Source organism: Pipra filicauda, unplaced genomic scaffold (assembly GCF_003945595.2).
Source record: "Pipra filicauda isolate LSUMZ 115617 unplaced genomic scaffold, ASM394559v2 scaffold282_size1924045_pilon, whole genome shotgun sequence".
Taxonomy (NCBI): Eukaryota; Metazoa; Chordata; class Aves; order Passeriformes; family Pipridae; genus Pipra; species Pipra filicauda.
Window position 1 is genome coordinate 1,824,578 of NW_024104401.1, and position 20,556 is coordinate 1,845,133.

Sequence of the window (20,556 nt, forward strand, 5' to 3'; positions counted from 1 at the left end):
GCACTCCATAAGGCACAGAGGAAACACAGAGGACTGGAGAGCAGATGCATGGACAATGATTCCATGCACAGTGACTTCTGGGAAGCACGGCAAAGCGCTGCACAGCACATCTGTAAGGACAACAATTCTGCTCTTCTGGAAGCAGAATATAGTTGTAACTCTGTCTTATGTATTACCTGAACTCAGAGACTTTGAGGTTCTTTATGAATTTCTACTGGGCTTCCCTTTCCACCGCTGTTTCCAGGTTCCTCACCTCTTGCAAAGACTGTGGAGAAACTATGCCCGTTGGAAACCTCAGAGGTGTTTGGCTCTGTTCTTAGGTGTACTCCAAATGCCTTATCAAAGTCTACAGCAACAGCACTAGTGAAATGGTGAGGAAAACTAGAATAGGTGATGGACATAGAAGTTTGCTGCTGCCCCTGTGTCAAGGTCATTTTTTCACTACCACAAACTGACTTCCAGAATGCCAGCCAGCTACCCACTTCTTTATTTAAAATGGTTTTAACAGAATGTGCTTGTTATCATTTCTGCCATCAAACATGATTTACCATAGGAAGATATGGGAGAACACAGCCTTGATTTCACAGCATTCAAACACTGCTCTGGAGCAGAGTTTTGGAGAAAGCCATCATCAAAAACACCCGGAGAGAAAAATAGATGTGTCCTGTCTGTTAGATAGGTTACCCAAATAGCTCAGGTTAAAAACCCTTACAAGCCCTTGCATCCAAGGCCACAGACCACAACAAAGGCTGGTGACAGGGAGGTGTCCTACTTCTGTATTGGGACACACCCATCAAAGGCTCCTGCCCACCTGCATCTCCGGGGGTCACCAGCCGCCTCTGCGCAGAGGTCTGTACTACTTTTGAACTGGAATAAAGGCAACGTGGTCAGGCTCTAAGTTCTGTAGGAACATTTATTTCCTCTTCAATCACTCTTCTACTTCTGCCAAATTCATACCAGGCAAGTCTGTACCTAAACTTTTACAAGGGCTTTATTTTATTTATTTCATGATTCTGGATTGCTTCTTATTCCCTCCTGGCTTTTCACCAAGGCTACTACTTGTTCTCTCAAGATACATACAAAGGCTAAAGGAGTCTGAAAAAACAGTCTTAGCAAAAAGATCTTTCTTTGATTGACGCTCCAAGCCAAAATTTGATGAAAACATCCTCTTTCTCCACAGACTGCAGTTTATTAGCGAGATATCAGAGGCAAGAGGTCTCCCAGTGACTGCACTGTCCCTCTTGAAAAAGAGATGGTGACTAAAAAACCCATATTTAAAAGCTGTGCTAACAGGGTGATGAAAGATACACCAAAAGCATTAAGTACATGAGGCAAACCCTGAAAGATTGAAGAGGGTCTCAAAAGCCTAGATACTAGACAAGACAAGAGCATGGCAGAGATCAACATTTAAGACAGATCCTCAGTCTAAAGGACATACAGCCTAAAAATACACTGAAATGAAAGCAAAGGAAATTGAGAAAGTATTTTTATATTTCTGGTTACTTTCTGCATTTTATTTTTAGCTCTGTTTTGTTTCCTAATCACTACTTACTTGTGTGGTTTACTGACTATATTACTGAGTTATATATTGCTAATCTGTAACTGAATTATATTACTGACTTGGGAATATGCATGTTGCACTGTGTACTGACGCACAGATTCCCACGGGTACGTACATCTTCGTGTAAGAAGCAGACAGCTGCAAGTCTTCAGCTGCTGTAGACCTGTCACAATTCCACTTTATGTTTTTTCCCTTTAAGAAAGTAATCTAGAATCATTTGCAACCCCGAGAGTTTAGACAGTGAACGCTGTATTACAAGCCATAGCAAAACCTAAAAACATCTACTTACCAGAAGGCAAAGCAAAGCAAGGACAGCACAGGCTCTCCGTGAAGCCTAGGAACATCCAACCCCCCCACTGCTGTTGTTTCTACTGAAGTTCTAGAAACAAAAAGCTACAATTTTCAGAAGCCCTTAAGCGATTTAAGATTCATTAATGTTCACTGCAATAGGATTTCAGCTCCTAAGCCATAAGCTCTTGCGAAAATGTTGCCCATGTATTTTTCATGCAAAGACAGGCTTACATTAGGCAGGAATGGGTGGTTTTGCAAAACACATGCCCCATTCAAGATGTTTTAAGGCTCTGTCCTCAACAGGACCTTAATGAAGACACACTGGTAAACGCAATTAGGAAACACTAATCAACATGTGTACATCTCGACTGCTGGCAACAGCATCTCTATGGATACTGCTGCTTGCAGGTCTCAGCGAGATAGACCCCAAAATAGAAACTGTGATGTTCAGCTAAGTCCTATCTCTATCATTAGAAATGTTTGCTTGCTGCAAACCAACGGTGTATTTCTCTTAAAACTTAGCCATATTAGTAATAAGAAATAAATTTACATCTTTTCTACCATTCGCCTGTTAGTCTACAGCCCTGTACCACACTAATGCTGCTTATGGAAACACACTTTTCACAAAACATAGACCTTCTTGCTTCTGTAACATACCGACAGTAGACAAAGTTACAATGAATTACTGGAAGGAACACGGCCATCACCATCTTAAAGGTAATGAACAGGTAATAGCAGCTGAGGACTTGACAAATTTCTGGTGGAAAAATAATCAGAAATTACTTTCTAGTAAGAAAAGGCAGCTGTTTACTCTGATGGTCTAACAAATAGCTACAAAATGGCTCAAATAAGAGTAAGTTTTAATATACTGTATGGGATAAATATCTCAGTAATACTTAAATTCAAACAATCAATCTCAGGCATGAAAGCATCTATGCTAATCCCAAAGCCCTACTACCCATAGATTAATAATGTATTATTCGTCAATAGAGGACAAAATATCAAGTACATGTGCACATACCTGTCACAGGTCAGGCTAACACAGATCATAATGGTTTATCCTAGACAAACAATCTCTGTACTAAGGAAGAGAAAACGTGCCACAGGCCAAACCAAACACCCTCCTTATTGCAATTACTAGGACGCCTCCTAAAACTTCCAAATGAGATATTCAAATTCACCAAATTCTTATGCGAATAAACAAACATCCCCTGAACACGAAGAAATTAAAAATATATCAAAACTCCTCTTAAAAAGGTGAGCAGACCTCATAGATAAACTCATGGTTAAAACATGATTCTGCTCAAGCATCCAACAGGAGCCCTGCCGAGCTCAGCCCCTGCTCAGGTACAGGTGCTTGGTGACAGGGAGGTACCCAGGCCACCCCAGCTGCCCTGACTCAAACCCCACACAGTACATTCTGCTTAGATGTCAAAAGGCAGCTGGGAGTACGGCAGCATTAACAGATTAGCAGGCAGAAGTGTCTTAAGAGCTTAAACACATAAGAACAGCCTGAGTATTAAAGTCAAATCAACCAAGCTACTGTCCCTTCTACTGCCCAGGCTTTCCTTAACAACGCTCAGCAGCCTCAGGCAGACTCTTTAAACTTAGAGCTGGATCCACTCCACCCATGTGTTTCACCTCAAACAGAAATGACACTGTCATTATTAAGACTAGTACCTCACCTAAGCACCCCTGACCAGAGTCATTCAGTCCAGGTGTCCTGGTCCAGCCTGGCACTGAAATGCTGGAGGAGAACGTGGCTCCTCCAGCGGCCACAACAGCTACGTGTGGCTGCAAAGCTCCTCCATCATCACAAAGACTATCACACAAATAATAACATTCACTTTTGCATTTAGCAAAGACTAATAATGAAAATTAAACTCAACAAATGTCTATCCCAGTGAGCATCTACATTTGTTAACGCTTCTTTCAGTAGTTGGGTGATGACAAGCACAGACAATAAAAAGAGGATTCTAAAAATATACTACTCTTTTCCCCTGGATTAGCGTGTCTACAGTTAAATATAAACTGTGCTCTATAAATTATCAAACACAATGTCAAATTCTGAAGTGCTCTCCGGAATCTCTCACGGAGCACACGAAATACAGAATGATAATTTTGTCCTGGCCCAGTTAGTCTAAAGAACAATATGCTACTGTGCTAGATCATGGAGTTAGTTCCCATCAACGGGCACACTAAAAATGGCCACAGCCACCACCGTAGCTGCACATTGAATTTTTCAGGACTCTCTGCATCAAGCAAAGAGTTTAATTCCCTGAACAGCTGCTCTCACAGGAAGGGAATCGACAGCAACATTGTCACAGTATAGCTGGCACACACATATTAGGAAGAATTTCCAGCATTCACGCTTTCTGCTAAAAATCAACTTCCCCCTACTCATCTACTGCCAGTAACTTCATTTGGAACAAAGATATACGGGGAATGATATTAGAACTATTTTTACTTAAGAAGCATTTATTTACGTGCATTATTACTTCTACAGTGTCGTGACTGTACCTTCTGCTCTACAGAAATAATCTTTGCCCAACAAATTCTTCTGCACATAGTTAAGCAAAGTCACTGACCACCATTCAAAGATCGAGGAGGACCAACAGAAGATTAATACAAGTATTGCAATTAACAGTCACATTTTTTAAACCTCTCAAGCAGGTAAAAAAGCCAAATACCCCCAAATACCTCTGATCTCAAAAGCAAAAAGCCTTAACACTCCACCACGGGGTAGTGACTTCAACATGGGATATTTCATGCCATTGAGTCATGAATTTTATATATTATCTAAAATCAGACTGCTGATGACTATGGGAGTCTACGTGTCAGCTGAAGAGGACTGAGAAAAGGCACGGCCTCCTCCCCAGATTAGCACTCAACTCGTTAAAAAGGTTTGTTAGTATTTTGCCCATGTTTTTTTATGACCCTCTCAAACCAGAACAACTATAAAGAGGTTGACTTAAACACATCATAGACATCAAAGGTCTAAATTAATCCATGTGTTAAACGAATGTCAAACCTTTCAATGAAGTTCAGTCTAGCAACAATAATTCTCAAAGTCACAAATATCAGTTTTGCTTTTAATGGTAGCAGGGGAACTCAGACTTCTGGCAACTGCCCTGACCTGCAGCAGAAGAGTCAGGGAGCAGAGTCAGTTCCTGAAATCCCACATCATTGCTGGGCAATTAGACATAACCTTACAAGAGGAGACAGATCTACCTTAAATTATTAATTGTAAGTATTTCTGTCTTTGCTAGTTTTCCAGAACGCAATGAGAGCTTCTTAAGGGGAGGAAAAGGAAGAAGGACAAGCTTCCTTCATCCCTTACGTCCCTACAAAAGCTTTTCAACAGCACTCAACCTGGGAGAAAATACTTCTCAGTGCTCAGGAAGACAAATCAGCTACTCCAAACAAGCGCACATGCAATTACAAGCCAACAGGTAGGGCCCAAGCACAGTGCAGTTACCTGCTCCAGCAGAAATCTTTTTGGTCTCTACATGGAGGGTCAGATGGGACGTTCTCAACCAAACATCCCTTGGGAAGCGAAAACCAGAGGAAGAGGTTTGGTTTTCCTTCCACGGCTCGGTGAACACACCCAGGCATGCAGCAGAGTGGCTGGACCTGAAGGACTCGTGCTACTGGAGAGGCTCCAGGGGCATTGCTGCCCTCTGCCAACACCGAAAGTCACTTACGTGGACAGACGCATTTATGCGTGGAACCTTCTCGAAGCACCGCAAGTGAGAGCCACCTCCCATAGTCATTTGTGTCTGTTTTGAGACAAACATACATTATCACATCGCCTTTACCTCCAAGAGTTCTCAACGCTCCAAAACCACCACATATACTACCCGCCCCGATCCCGAAAAATACCGGCGCACATCTCCGGACTGGGAAAAATACCAACAGTAACGTATAGGAATTTTTATAGCAATTAAAGAAGTTTAATTTTAAAATATTAAAATAAAGAATGCTTTTTCCCCCCTCAGAATTCAAGGACAAATAAATTTCCCATCACAACAGCATTGCTGACGCAACTGCGCGTGCCTTAGCAACAAAGGCGTACTACAGCACTTTATATACATCACGCCTCTAAATATTGTCAAAGCCAGGTTTGTATTTTACTGTGCAACTGTACCATCTTCAGAGAGGACACACAAAGGTTTAGCTATCCTTTGTTTTAATTAATCCTTTTCTTAATGTTCTGTCCTTCCCATTTAATTATTGATTCCTAACTGGTTCTCAGCATTTCCTGACTTGTACAGATTTTCTTAGCCACTGAGGTGAAAGTCCTCATGTAAGACACTGTCAAGGGTAGAACAATAGGTAAGATGGACTCTCAGCTTCCTCCCTAATTTTTGGGGCCCTAAAGAAGCAATAATGCATCAGGAGCTCCAAAACCATTAGGGAAAACAGATTATAGTGACAGAAAATAAAAAAATCAACCAAATACCGCTGAGCTGATTTCTAATGAATTTATGCAAGCAATGAAAATGCTACAAATAAAGCAATGTTAGGTAGTTGCAAGAACTACTTGCACTCTTATCATAATCTCATCTGAAAGTATTTAATTTCTAACACTGATGTTCCAATGCTATTGCAAACTCTCTGAATACTTAAATCGGTAAACAACAAACAAAAGGTCTCGTCTTCAGTGCCCCAAGCTATCATCCAAAACTAGTTATAATTAAAGGTGTGAACAACAGAGTAACAAACCTGCAAAGTCAAGGTTCTGAGAAATTAATGGGCATCACACCACTGCACCAGTTCAGATTTATCACTCATTATCTCCCCGACTAGCACAGTGCTGTTTCACATATTAGTGCCTCCTTCTTTCCTCCAAGCCTTTCCTGCCTTTTCTAGATGGCTAATTTTAGACAATTACTGCCTCTGACACATTGAGACCTTTTCTCCCTCCTTTCTTCTTCTTGCTGTAAAGCTAGTGACCTACAAAAGCCCCCTGCACCTAAAATATTCCAGTATTTTAGAAAGTAAAGATTGATCATTTGAGGGGAAAAAGCAAGCAAGCGGTCTCTGAATATCTGTTTCTCCAACATCTTCACTTTACATTAACTCAAATGGTTAAAACATACTTAAAAGGTAAGGCAAGGTACATGTACCCTTTAATATTTTTATTAGTATTAAATCTATTGTACTTGTTGAATTGGAGTGTTACCATCCTCTTTCCAAATTCTTTAGAAAATTAAAAATGTCCCTTGCTTTTAAAGTTGTTTTAAGTCCTACACTGCTGGTAACTGGACATTTACAGAAACAACTGGAAAGCATTACATTACACAAATGCTCTTTCCCTTCTCATCCAAATCCCAGCATTTTCCTTAACACCCATTCAAGTGAGAAGGGAAGATACACATGCATGAACACATACACACAAATACATGTCTACCCATCTCTTCCCTCCATCCTACTTGGAAAGGAAAAGAGAAAGACTAAGAGGGAAAGGAGTGCAAGGGGGAGGGGTGACTTTCCATCACACATAAAGAAATTTTGCAAAATCTGGCCTATCCCTTACAGAGGTACCATGGCTTTTAACATCACCTCACTTGCAAAAAGCCTGTCTGCGCCCACTTCTCCCCCAAAACCCCAATGACATTGAAAAAATACTGCATTGCAGTATTTGCCAGTGCATCAGAGTGCATCCAGTTAGCTGTCCCACAGACAAACAAATGTACATTTTAATGTGTCCAGCCACGTAAATGAGGTGTCTAGTGGACACAGATTGCCAAAACAGACAAGTGGATTTGTCAAGTTATCTGCATCTCTCTTCCTCTAATATTCTCTGCCACTGCCCATTTCTTGCCTGAGGTGTTTGCTGAAATTATTTTCAAAGTGCAAGTTCCACAGAAGACAACAAATTCCCCTGTTAGAACATGGGACATAATCATACCTTATTTCTTTTGAAAAACCTTGGGGTGTGGAGTGGCTCTAGGTTATGTACCAACAGTATGACAATTACACACAGAAAATAACCTGCATTTAATTAGTACACTCCCAGCATACCAAGTAGGAAGGTTGAGGAGAAAAAATTCCCTGTAACCTAGAAGGTATTTCAAAAAAATTAATGCATTAAATATAAGTAAGATTAATGCAACCGGATTTTCTTTCATTAGAGTCACAATATTTAACAGGACCAAATAAAGATGATGAAGACTATTCCAAACCCATTCAAATGGGATTTTTAAGTATACCCCTTCCAGTTCATTGTAACCATCCTTTGTCACAACAGCTCGGGCTCAGTTTGAGAGAGCTCAAAAAGGTAAAATTAATAAAGAGCAAGAAAGCAAAGAAGGCAACCAAGCCAGTCACCAGTGGAAAGGCATCCCTGTATCTAACATGAGAACTTGATAAGTAGAGTACATGGGGACAGGATTTTAAACTGATGGCTGGTATTCACATTGCATCAATACCCAATTGCAAGATTTCCTCCTTTCTGACCAGTAATTCACCAAGATAATTACAAAAAAAAAAAAAGAAAATGTTACGTCTAAAGACAACTACATTTTCTCTACCTTGTTGTCTTAACAGAAAGAGGGTTTACATTTTAATCTTTTAATATTAGTAGCAATTTTAATTCTGTTTCACTAACTTAATGGCTATTTTCTATAGGATGATTTACAATGCCATCTTTTACACACAGAAAGAAAATGTCACTATGTACATGCAGGCTGTATTCATTAATATAATCTTAAAACAAAGAAAAGAGGAAGATCGGAGCAGGAACACGTGCACCATAAAACAAGGATTACATTATTTTTAAATCTTTGTAGAAACACCAAATTGAACAGAAAATGAAAATGTAACTACTAGCTGATGACTCTTAAAACAAACAATGCAGCTGTGTATAATAAAAGGCACCCTTATTTATTGTCATGACTAAGTTAACAGATTTAGAACACAGTATCTCTGTTTTGGACAGAAGAAAAATTATTTTACTCTCGCATACAACTACAATGCATGTCAGAATGCATCTCTGCACATGCACAGACTGCAAAATACGGAATTTTACACACGCACACACACCCTCAAGATTTTTTCTCCCCTCTACATTGTAAAGCAGTGTAGTTTTCAGAGGGCTGTTCAATCACTTTTTCACAGAAAGGACTGCAGCAGAAGCAATACTTAAAACAAAGCAAGTTATTAGGGGGAATTACATTTTTTATTCATATTTAAACTAAGCACTACCATTCCTACTTGAATTTGCATTCAAAGCGACTCTGCACCTGAGAAAGGAATAAAGTAAAAATATCTGAAAATCCAAAGACAGAAAAAAGGACATGTTCTATATTCTTGCTTTGCTTCTCTTATGCCTCCTGATGTGTGATAGATAAGCATTTTCTGGGCGACCACATTTTTGTATCTTTTACGCTACCGTCTATCACTTACTAGTCTACTACGCTTTTTCAACACTTCTAGCACCACCAGCTATTTCCCATTATTGTTTGCCACTACAATTAAGAGACCATCACAACTAGCAAAATATTCAACTGTGGTTTAAAAAGTAGAGTTGCCAACAAGGAGCCTGACACTGGAAGTGGATATTGCTCCAGCAAATATATAATAAGACCGTGGTTAAAGGTGGGGCCGGAGACGAAGAAAAGAATAATATCGTTATTTCCGTAAATTCCACTCAGCACGTAAACCCTAAGATATGGTGAACTCCCCTGAACTGATTATTCTGCCATATAACCATCTGATTTTGTAAAAATACCAATATCACTTAACACAAAATCACTGCTTAGGGTAAATTCATTCTACCTACTGTTCTCATAGGGACATTTGCTGGAAAATTCTAAGAAATGATTTGCAGAAGCTATCAGCTGTGGGAGTTCACTATTATACCTCTGTCAACTTCATTCAATATAATTTACATTTTTTTTTATACTGCCTCACAGGATTCCTTGCAATTTTTTGCACGTACAATTTCACAGCAGGGAGGGGGAAGGAAAAAAAAAAAAGAAAGATAACCCTCTTTTGCAGAGGAGAAAGAACAGATGCTTAAAACCAGATTTCTAGAAATCACTGTAAGCCTGAGCCAGAAATGTAATTAACACCTATTTATAAAGAATAATTAAAGTTGTGACTGCCACAAAGAACAGCAGAGATAATCGAGGTAGCCCCTGCTTCTTTTTTTTTTTTTAGATTTTTTTTTTTTACACTGTTTGCAGTATTCCCACATGATTGCCACCTGCTCCCCCACTCAGCTTCCCCTATGCTCGTTTCCCCGGCAACCTTTCATTGGCTTTTCCTCCCAGCTATCGCTTTCAGTTCGGCTGCTCAGTCTAATCTTATTTGTTTTACACCCATCAAAACAAGCAGCTAGACAAAGACAATCCTGTAAGAATGGGAAAAGACCGTCGCTTTGTTTCCCCGGTTATAATAAATATCCGCGGCAAAAGTCTGCAAAACGTTAAATTAAGGGGGAAGGGGGGTCCCCGCCGCCCCCCCCATCCCGGGGCTGGCAGGAGGGCCGGGTATTGTGCGGGCGGCCCCAGCCCCGGTCCCCGCAGTTGTGTGTGTCTGATCATGCCATTTTGCACAATCTGTAAGGAAAAGCACAAAAGAGGGGACGAGACGAGCACGTCCGGGCTCCTCCGCCAGGAGAATATGGTCTAAAAATAGAAATACTATTTTTCACATAAATGGCTTTGACTTCTCCCGGCATTTTAAAAAAGCACAAAACAACACGGCTCTTCCCCCCACCGCCACCCCCCCAGCCCCCACCCCGACACAAAAAAAACACACCCTTCCTTCCATCCATCCATCCATCCATCCACCCATCCATCCTCGACAGCACCGGCTCCATGGGAAACGCGATACCTGAATTTCGGAGGCGATTATTAGGTTTGTATTTAAGGCTGGTGTAATAGGAACGGAGATTAAAAGGCATCATCGGCCGCCCGATCCGCCAGGCACACGCGGTACCATGACACCGTGACTGTCAGCAGAGACCATCCGCGCTCAACTGAAACGCAACGTTCAATGGAAACGCTGTGAAGTGCCATCGCAGTTAGAGACATTAAATGGATGTACAGATACATATGCACACACACACACACACACACACACACAGAGGCAGACATATCCCACAATAAAAAAAAAAAATTTAAAAAACCCCAAAAAACCAAAAAAACCAAACAAGGCTCTCTAATTTTGTTTTATGACTCACGGTCCGCCGCCCTGAACAAAAGAAATTCGCGAGGCACACGAGAAACGAGACAAAACCCCACGAGCAGGCTCTCCCCGTTCACTTACCATTTTCAAGCCATTCCACTCCATCTGTGATCACAAAGATGGACCCTTACAGCCCCTCACAGAGTCAAAAGCAAAAAGAGCGTTATGTAAAAGCTGACATTCCTTCTTACAGCGCTGCTGCCCAACGATGCAACAAAATCGACATATACTAGGCACTGCAACACATACAAGCCTCCTCCTCTTTTTATGAGGTCACGACAGGAAACTCTTTGAAATACAATATGCAGCATTTACTGAAGCTCATATAAATCACCCTCTTTTAAAATTACCATACCTATTGCGCAGTCCACCAAAAAGAAAATTACCAATCTCAAGGCTTTTTTTTTTTACCACTCCACCACCACCCCCCCCCAGGATTTTGCTCTGCATTTGTATCTCCAAAATGTCAATGTGGAAATTAACTCCCCCCCCTTAAAAGAAAAGCCTCTTCTTCCTTTTGCATTTCAGTTAGCCACATACCAGCCTTGCATTAGAAATGAGCTTTTTTCTTTATTCTGAGAGAAATCGCAATTACCTTAAAATGACAAAGTACATCCTTTATTAAAGGATACGCAGACATTAAATATGAAAGAGAGAGAGCGAGAGAGAGGGGGAGAGAGAAAGGGAGGGGGGGAAAGGGAGAGATCATGTACAAACAGATCAGTAGAAGAAAACTAAATTCATGGGAAAACACAGACTGAGAATGATGCAGATTCGGGGAAAATCTGTATGTTAGCTTCTACATCTACCTCTATATAAACCCGCTACAATCACATTTTAAATCTACTAATACCTACCATAACCATTCTTAATGGCAAATATTGGGTGTCTTGAAAGGCTTCAACTCTTCTAAACGGTTTGGTTTTGGTTTGTCTTTTTTTTTTTTTTTGCTTGCTATAAAGGTTTTTCAGGGAGATTAATTTTTTTTATTATTATATATATTATTTCTTTCGAATTTTTTTTGTTGCGTTGTTTATTAAAGAGCTCCACAAAAAAAAAAAAAAAAAAGAAACCACCAAAACAACAAAAACAAAAACAAAAAAAAAAAAAAGGGAAGAAAAAAAAAAAAAAGGCAGCACAGTGGCTAAGACGTTTGTGCGGCGAGAATTAATAATAAATAATAATAATAATGGTGATAAAGGTTAGGTCTGTGTTGTCGCGGTCTCAGTGTGGTGCAGCGGCGGGGCGGCGGCGCCGGCGGCGGGCGGAGCGCGGAGCGGCGCGGGGCGGGACGCGCGGAGCGGAGCGCGCGGAGCGGCGCGGGCCCTGCTGCGACTGGCGGCCGGCGGCGCCCCTTTACCGCCATTTATGGGGCCATCTGTCAGCGGCGCCGCGCGCTGATTGGCCCGCGCCGTGAGGGGAGGGTGGCGAGGGGTGGCGAGGGAAGGGGAGGGAAGGGGGGGGGGGGGGGGGCGTTGCGACATCAGGTGCTATTGAAATTAGCCGCTGCCAGATTGACAATGTTAATGATGCGGTGACCTCTACAACAACAGAGACCAGATTTCTGAACTGCTGCTTGTGTCTAGTAATTAAGGCCCCCGGTTGAAGAAACAACACGCAGCTCCGTATTTTTTATTTTTTTTTTTTAATTTTTTTTTTTTTTTTTTTTTTTTTTTTTTTTTTTTTTTTTTTTTTTTTTGGTGTGTGTGTGTGTTATTCCCCCTCTCCCCACCCCTGGTGCCGTACCTCGGCCATGCTCCAGTGCCTACATCTCCTTACCTCCTGCGCGCCCCGCTCCCAGGTCCGGCGTATTTTAACCACCTTATCTTTTTCGACAGTTGCTTTCCGGAGAAATGCATATTTAATGATCTGCCTCTAGGCTTAAAGGCACAACAAAAGCACTTTGACGTGCATTTAAAGCTGCATTTATTTTCAGGTACTATTGATTTTAATAATCAACCCATCTCTCCCTTCCTTCCGCCCAGCGAGGTTTTTAAAAATATGTATTTTTAAAGGAGTGGATTTGATGTTGCTGCCACTTGACGCTGTCTAAGGCACAACAGACACCTATTTATCAGGGTGCTCCCCCCGAACGATAATAGTATTTCAGAATTATTTTGCCACCTCACTTCGTTATTCTTCAGCTCTACAGGAAATAAAATGACGGCGAACTTGGGGCGTTTAAGAGAATTTTTTTTCCCCAGCCTTAGAGAAACGTGCTTAACTTAACAATGCACACTCATTAATCCTCCGCTTGCTGCCACTGACAAACTAACAAAACTTCACTTCCAAACAGCAATATTTCACCCATTTCTGACCACAGCAAGTTTATTAAAAATTCTCAAGTTAGGAAGCATTCATTTCTTTCTCCTCCTTGAGAGTTATTTTCCTAAAGCATGTTTAGTCCAAAGTAACAAGGCATGGCACCCTGTAATTGCAACAGACCTTGAATTTATGTTCATCTCAACCAAAGCAACCGAGTTATTACTTTATTAACATATGCAGGATCATTTCATTTTACCACCCACACATTCATTTCATCAACTAAATACATTTTTTTAAAAAAAAATTAAAAACGCTTGCAATGATACTAAACGTAAGAGCTGAAAACTGAGAAAGCTGGGATGGGCCACATTATAAGCTCACTTAGCTCTTTCCCAGAGAAAGAAAACCTGACTACAAATCACCAAAACCACTTTCAAGATATGTAATGAAATCATCATTGTTCCAAAAGTTCCTTTTTTTTAAAAAAAGTATAAATATGCTTTCCAAACTGCTAAGCTCTGAATTGACATTCACTACATTTTAAATTTCTTTAAACCATAGACACGCTCAAACACACAGAGACTAAACACACCAATAAAACATATGAAATATAGTAAAGCTCATAAAATCTAGCTATACACAGACCAAGCAAGGAGAAAAATCACATTTAAAAAACATCACACAATCTATTTGTGGAATGAGCACTGAATTCAATTAAAACATGAACAATGTAAAAGGCTGCAGAGGATTTCTCTCACCACGGATCCTTCTGAGCACATTTGTAGCTTGGTAAAAACTAGCATAGATTAAACTAGCCCGTAAGATACGTTTCCCAACTCAGATTAGATGACCTACAGACTGAACACAGGCATCAAAATGCTACACAGCTAGTATATTACCATACATTCTCGTGCAAATATACATCAAATATTAAAGTTAGATTTGTAATGCAAATTTTTTACTTAAGGTCTCTTCAGGGGTTAATAACACCAAAGAAGGCATCCAGAAATTATTTTTAAGTCTTTTCAACTTCAGCCTACTTTGTTACTATAAATTCGTTATGCATATCAAAAGATTCAGCCATTTTTCTGAAACAATAATCGCACGCTGCTCCTCTAAAAAATTAGCTATCTTATCCGTCTATAAATCCAGGTACTGTGCACACTGACCACTTCCCCAAAAAGCACCCCACACGCGCAGCCTTTCCGAGAAACACTAAAACAAATGCTCAAACATCCTCAGAGGCCTCTCTCTGTAAAGACAAAGGCAGAATCCTATTGTTGAAAAAGTCAACCTTATTCTCGTGTTTCCACTAGTACCATTTATCTTTCAGGGTAAGGGACTGACCACCGCATCACGGTGGTGACATTTGTAAAGCATCAGATTCTCTACAGTCTCTCCAGCATCAGCCAGCAAGCCCCTAAGCAAAGCATATTTTTAGTGCAATCTTCCATCCCCACAAAAAGAAACTTGTCTTAAACAGCTAATCCAATATCAAAATGAAATCACAGGGTTGTTTCCCAGCCCCCCCCCCTCTCCTTACCATAAATGAGCAGTTTCTTGACTCATTAATGACAGTTTCCCTTAAAAGAAGTGATCTCATATCACTGAGCCCCTCTCCACCACGCATACATCCCAAAGGTTGCGGGTATCTTAGCATCAGTAGCCGCTAGCAAGCTCTCTCATACAGAGCCCAGATGGACTATACCAGAAGCCAATTCAGCGTTAATAACTACCTACTCTGTGCAGTTTAGAAGCCTTACGTGGCATAATGTCCTAGGCAACAGCAGCCGATTGAAACCGCAAATAAAAGACAACCCAATTCTCCAAAAGCATCAAAAGGAAAAAAATAATAAATTGAAGAATGATTTTTTTTAAAAAAAATCTCTTACTTTCATAAGATTAAACTGGATCATTCACAAACATATGAAAAAGGAGAAAAAAAACCAGATGCTGCCCAGAAAAAGTGACAAAATATTACCTCATTATTTAACAAAGCAGCATTAAGCGTCCTGCTGATTTCAAACATCTTGCCACAGATTTTGGTTAAGAGAAACAGAAAGAATCCTTTGCAAGCCCTCTGTCTGCAAAGGGTTCTTCAATTTTCTTGCGCACAACAGAATAGTCAATATGTTATTTCCCTAGAGTTCGCACATTAAAACATCTAGTCAGTGAGCTGAATTTTCCCCTTATCACACTGTAGACTCCTGTTATATGTACTGCTCTCTTTGCAAGATTAGCCTGCCCCAAACATGGCTGTTGTTTAAACTATTCTTTAAAGTAACAGTTCACTCCATAACCACCAGGTGGGCAGTGTACACAAATTCAAGTAACCATCTTAAAGATTTTTCTTGGAATAGCTGCTGGTTGTGATATACAGTCTAAATGCCCCCTACACTTACCAAGCACGAGGAAAAAAAAAATTGTCACTGTTTAACGCCCTTTCCTCCCCAGAAGCGAGCCCACACACAACCCACTAACATCACTTAACTTTTAACACAGATTTTTTTTTTTTTAAAGGGACCTTAATTTATACAGGAGCTTTTCATTCAGCAAAAATGAACTAAGTGATAAAATCCAATCAGTTCTGAGAGCAAAGTGCAATTAAAAGGGAAGGTACACCCATAGAAGTGGTCTATACTGCAGAAGAAACAACATCAGCATTAAGTTGAAGCACAATAATGTTCTTTCATGGAAACACAAAATTCAGCATGTAAATAATTCACACGAGGGTACAGTTTGTTAGAAAATATGAACTGTACCTTCAAGCAAATTGGAGACAACTTGATAAAATACTGGCATGACTTATTCTGGCTTAAATTTATTTATGGAGCCACTGTTGCACACATCAGAGCACAAGACCAAAATACGTGGAAAGGATCCAGCTTTCAACAGCACCTAAGTCTCCCAAGGTATCAAACTGTCCCTATTCCATCATGTCTGCAAGCTAATTAAGTACTTTTCCCCCACTTCATTTAAGGTCAAATACCTCAAGAAATACTTCCATTACTATAAAAAATATGAATTCACTCAACGCTCTACAGCAACACCCAGAGGCTTGAATGAGATTGGGATCTTCACGTGAGGTGCTGTACAAACACATTTGAAAAGCTTCGTGCCGAAGGATTTACAAACAACATTTACAAGACTGAAAGCACAAAGCAGAGGTGTGAGAACAATAAACAAAGAGCATCACAAAATGTCTTTACCAGCTGGGATGAACTGCTGGAGATATAAGGCATCTCTGGCCACTACCTGTGCTAAGGCAGATTCCAAAAGGTTATTTACTGAGGTTAAAGAATAAATGCATTAGATGGACAAGGACTTTACCACCTACAAAGTGCCATTACCTATTTCTTTCATTTATAGCAATCCATGTTGAGTAACTATATGCAGAATAGTGATTTTCTTTGCTGGCCTTTAACTAATATTAAAGTGATGCAGTAATGACTTAACCTTCTTGAATATGTATTGAGTTTCAAGTCATCCCTTTTTATATGAGAAAGGTTATTTGCATCGATTTCTGTTTGCATGAAATAAGCTTATTTTCTCATTCACCATATGCCTTGAACACTAATTAAAAGTGTCACTTTCTTCTAATGTAAAAACGTAATCATTTAGTAAATAAGTATTCTTGGCTTTTCGGTCTTTGTGATAATCTATTTAAGGACTTTTTATTTCCAGGTAACTTCAGTGCTTTGATTACCACGCACTCCTCTGATGTAAAAAGAAATGTTTTATAAATACATATTTTTGCTGTTGTTTTTTTTTTTCAAATAAAAAGAAAAAAATAATCTAGAAGTGCATCTTTAAGGACCCGCACTCCTCTTACCCTGAGGCAAATCCATCCAATCAATATGAAACCATTCACATGCCACCATCTGCCAAGCTGTAGAGCAATGTGGCTGGAACAGACCTCTTATAAAGCAGCAGTGGTCTCATTTTCAGTCTATTAGGGAAGCACCAGAGCTCTCGTGTGCAAGGACACAACACTCCAACTCAGATCTCCTCACACCACTTTCTCAGTGCACTGCTACAGAACTCCTGTAATTTTTGCTGCTCGAGTTTTCACACTAATCAAAGCAAGAGGGAGGAGAAAATGATCAGTAACAGTCCTATTCCATGGCAGTACAAAATAAAGAATTCAATTTAATTCTATCCTAATATGATTATAACAAACCATTTAAATGCTGCTGCCTGCGAACTACAACCTGGCATTTTCCATCACCTCATTTTCTGCTCTTCTGGAGACTGAACATTTGCCCCTAGAATAGTGTTACTCTTTTCCAAGACATTGCTATCGTGAAGTTAATACTTAATTCTGATCAAAGAGTATTTTGTTGTTTGACAGACGGGAGGGTGCAGGTGTTTGAGGAACCAAGGAGATGCACATGAGAGCAAGAGATGGATCTTAAGTACAAAATGATTTAATAAAGATAACGGGCTGGGCAAGGACATTACACAATGCAAGCACCCGGGTTTGTCTTATGCAGTAATTCAAGAACCTCTGCGGAAACAGCCTCCAGTTCACGATACCACATCAACACTATCTTTAACAACACTGAGCTCACACAGTCCATCAGCAGTTCTCATAATGATTTAAAATGTTCTCCATCACCTATAACCCCATGCAAATTAGCTGTATGACTAACTAAAAAAGAGCAACGGAAGAAAAAGGGAACACGAAGGGGTGCAAACCCCTTATAAATGTACACAGAGAGAAGAAAAATTATTTTAAAACCATCCATGAAATTACAAGAAACTGAAAAGCTAAACATGCAATTCAGTGATGCTGAAAGTCACAAACTCAGGTGGAAAAGCCAATGCTGAATTGTTCATGGCACCTAACCCAAAGCCAGACTTCAGGAAAGAACAAAAAAAAAAAAAACCAACCAAAACAACTCAGTGAAGCAGACTGCTCTTTGCTGTTCATGTCTGCAGGGGATGGGATAGACTGGGGGGTAGAGGGAAAAACAATGGCTAAACAGGTTATTTACCTATACAGCAAGGCTTTTTTCCACTGTTACTTGAACAGTTTACAATCAACTCTATATATATACATAATTTGTTTAGCTGCTGAGTAATTTAAAACACAATCAAGCAAAATAAAACACCCTACCACCAACTGCCCTGTGGAAATCAAGCAGGAGGGGGTGATTGAAACTGTAACATTGCACGACACTGAGAATGTTCTTCAGGCAACTGCTCTTAAAGGGTAGTGAATTCATATATTTGAGGAAGAATCCAATTTTTAAGGTTTCACTGCAAAATATGTAAGTCATGATAACTGAACACTAGCCACAGAAAAGAAATATACCATTTCGGAGAAAACAGTATGAGAAAAAGGTGACTGACATGGTTTGGAGCTTTTATCTGATGATCTTCCAGAAACACAGGAACCTGTCCCTGCCTCCTGTTCTGCCCCTGCTGTGGAACCCACCGACAAGCTGCACAAGCTCTGCTGCTGATGCGACGTACTGTGTGGTGCAATGAGACTCCTCGTGATGCTGGGGAGATGAAATATGCCACAGACCTACCTGGAAAAACTATCACCTTTTTGATCTGTGCCCAGAAAAGAAAGGAAAAAAAAATCCAGGGTAGTTAGAGATCTAGCTCCTTAAAGAGCTAGACATTAGATGCAGAACAAGACAGAAACCCTTCCTATATACTTACCATCCTAAATGAGGAATTTAGAGGCACAAAGCTTCGGCAAGTAGTCACAGTTCCCACAGAAATCACACTTCAGCTGCTTTTGCACAAATATGCTATTTAATGTTGCTTGCCCACTTTCTTTTTCATGCCTTATGAGATGTGTAATTTGGATGCTGCATAGCTGCTCTAAGTATCACATGCCAATTTTCCAAAGATGTGTGTATTTGCAAATCCCACTGTGGATACTTATGTCTGAACGCTGGGAGACTGGAACAAAACTCTCCAGGGCACACCAGAGCACAGAGGTAACAAAATGAATAGATGTAAATAGCTCTGATGGCAAGTGAAGTCTCAGTGATAGGAACAGCATCCTCAATTTCAGAACTGAAAGCAGGGCACACACAGAGATTTAGGTGTGCATGGGTGCCAGTGAATAACCTCAACAAAGGTTTTCTGGGACTGTGAGGGTACAGGCCAACCAGGGAAGTGGGCCAGCATCTCTGCTACAGTGCAAGAAGGATTTGGAGAAGATGATTCAGCACCTTCCCAGCATGTCCTTGGCTCTACACTCCTCTCCCAGCTCCTAACTAATGCTTTGCAACACAGAGCATCCACTCAGTCACAGTATGTCTTGCCTGGCCAATTTTCAATACATTTTAAAGAACCCACTGTCAGGGCTGCAAGACTGAAAAGCAAAAGGCAGCATTTATTGTAGGTAAACATGTTAACACAGCAATAATGCCAGTAATCCTTTCCCCCCTTTCCCAGTTCTTTTACTTTTGGCTAAGGAATATAGATTCCAGTGCTTTCAGTCCCCTGATTGTTTTCTTCCTTTTAAATTCAGAGACATTAAAACTTGTATTCAACAGACATCCTAAATCCTACAGCTTGCTTTCCTATCACTACAAGCAGGATTCAATCCTACCTACAGGGAGAGTAAAAACATTTCTACATTGCTGTCTATTTTGTATAATAGAGTTAGCAAAGTTTCAGCTGAGCACAAATGAAGATGTTTTCAAAGATTTATGACTGCATTTTTAAAATGTATTTACTTGTAAATAATGAAAGGACCTAGACACTGAAGAACTCCAGACTTACCAGGGAGATTTACATGAGTTCAGCCATTTTTAATGTGTCTATGTATAAGCACAAAAACCCTCATAAGAAATGTGAACAGGGTCTTTCAACCAGCATTGCCTAATTTTAGAACAGTTGATGGATTTGCTTTAAACCCACCCGTAATACAGTGTGCAATATACCTTGTACTCAGGCCAAATAATATCAATAAGAAGAACAAAGATAAAAACCTGAAAGGGGATTAATGTGCTGATGTTTCCAAGATTTGAGACAGTGATCAGAAAGATCTGGGGAAGAGTGCAAGGTGGCTGGATCAGAAGAGAGGTACAGGAGGAATCAAAGGAGACCCGTGAGCAGCGTGCAGAGGGGTTATATCTCCTGCAAGTTGCAATTACACAGGAAGGATGCAGAAGCAGGGAAGAAACAAAAGAGAATAAAGAGAATAAAAAGTGTCAAGAGCTATTAATTGTCCCAATTACTTCTTGTTAGAACAGTTGGCACTTACATATAGT

General features: G+C 40.2%; 1 protein-coding gene across 8 annotated transcripts in view; it reads right to left on the reverse strand.

Moving 5' to 3' along the window:
* Positions 1-15,477, reverse strand: part of ELAVL4 (ELAV like RNA binding protein 4) — a 65,804-nt gene extending 50,327 nt beyond the window's left edge. Inside the window, exons 1-2 of one of the 8 annotated variants that reach the window (XM_039382766.1) lie at positions 11,132-11,302; positions 10,697-10,841 (exon numbers count right to left, since the gene is read on the reverse strand). Coding sequence is in view for 7 of the 8 variants with exons in the window: in XM_027739418.2 (XP_027595219.1) it covers positions 14,859-14,975 (117 nt within the window). In the remaining variant the exon portion in view is untranslated. Of the gene's footprint in view, positions 1-5,556; positions 5,635-10,696; positions 10,842-11,131; positions 11,417-11,907; positions 12,008-14,858; positions 14,991-15,296 lie in introns of those variants that run through there. The other 7 variants (XM_039382762.1, XM_027739418.2, XM_039382760.1 and 4 more) reach the window with 7 other exon arrangements.
* Between the last annotated feature and the right edge of the window lie 5,079 nt (positions 15,478-20,556).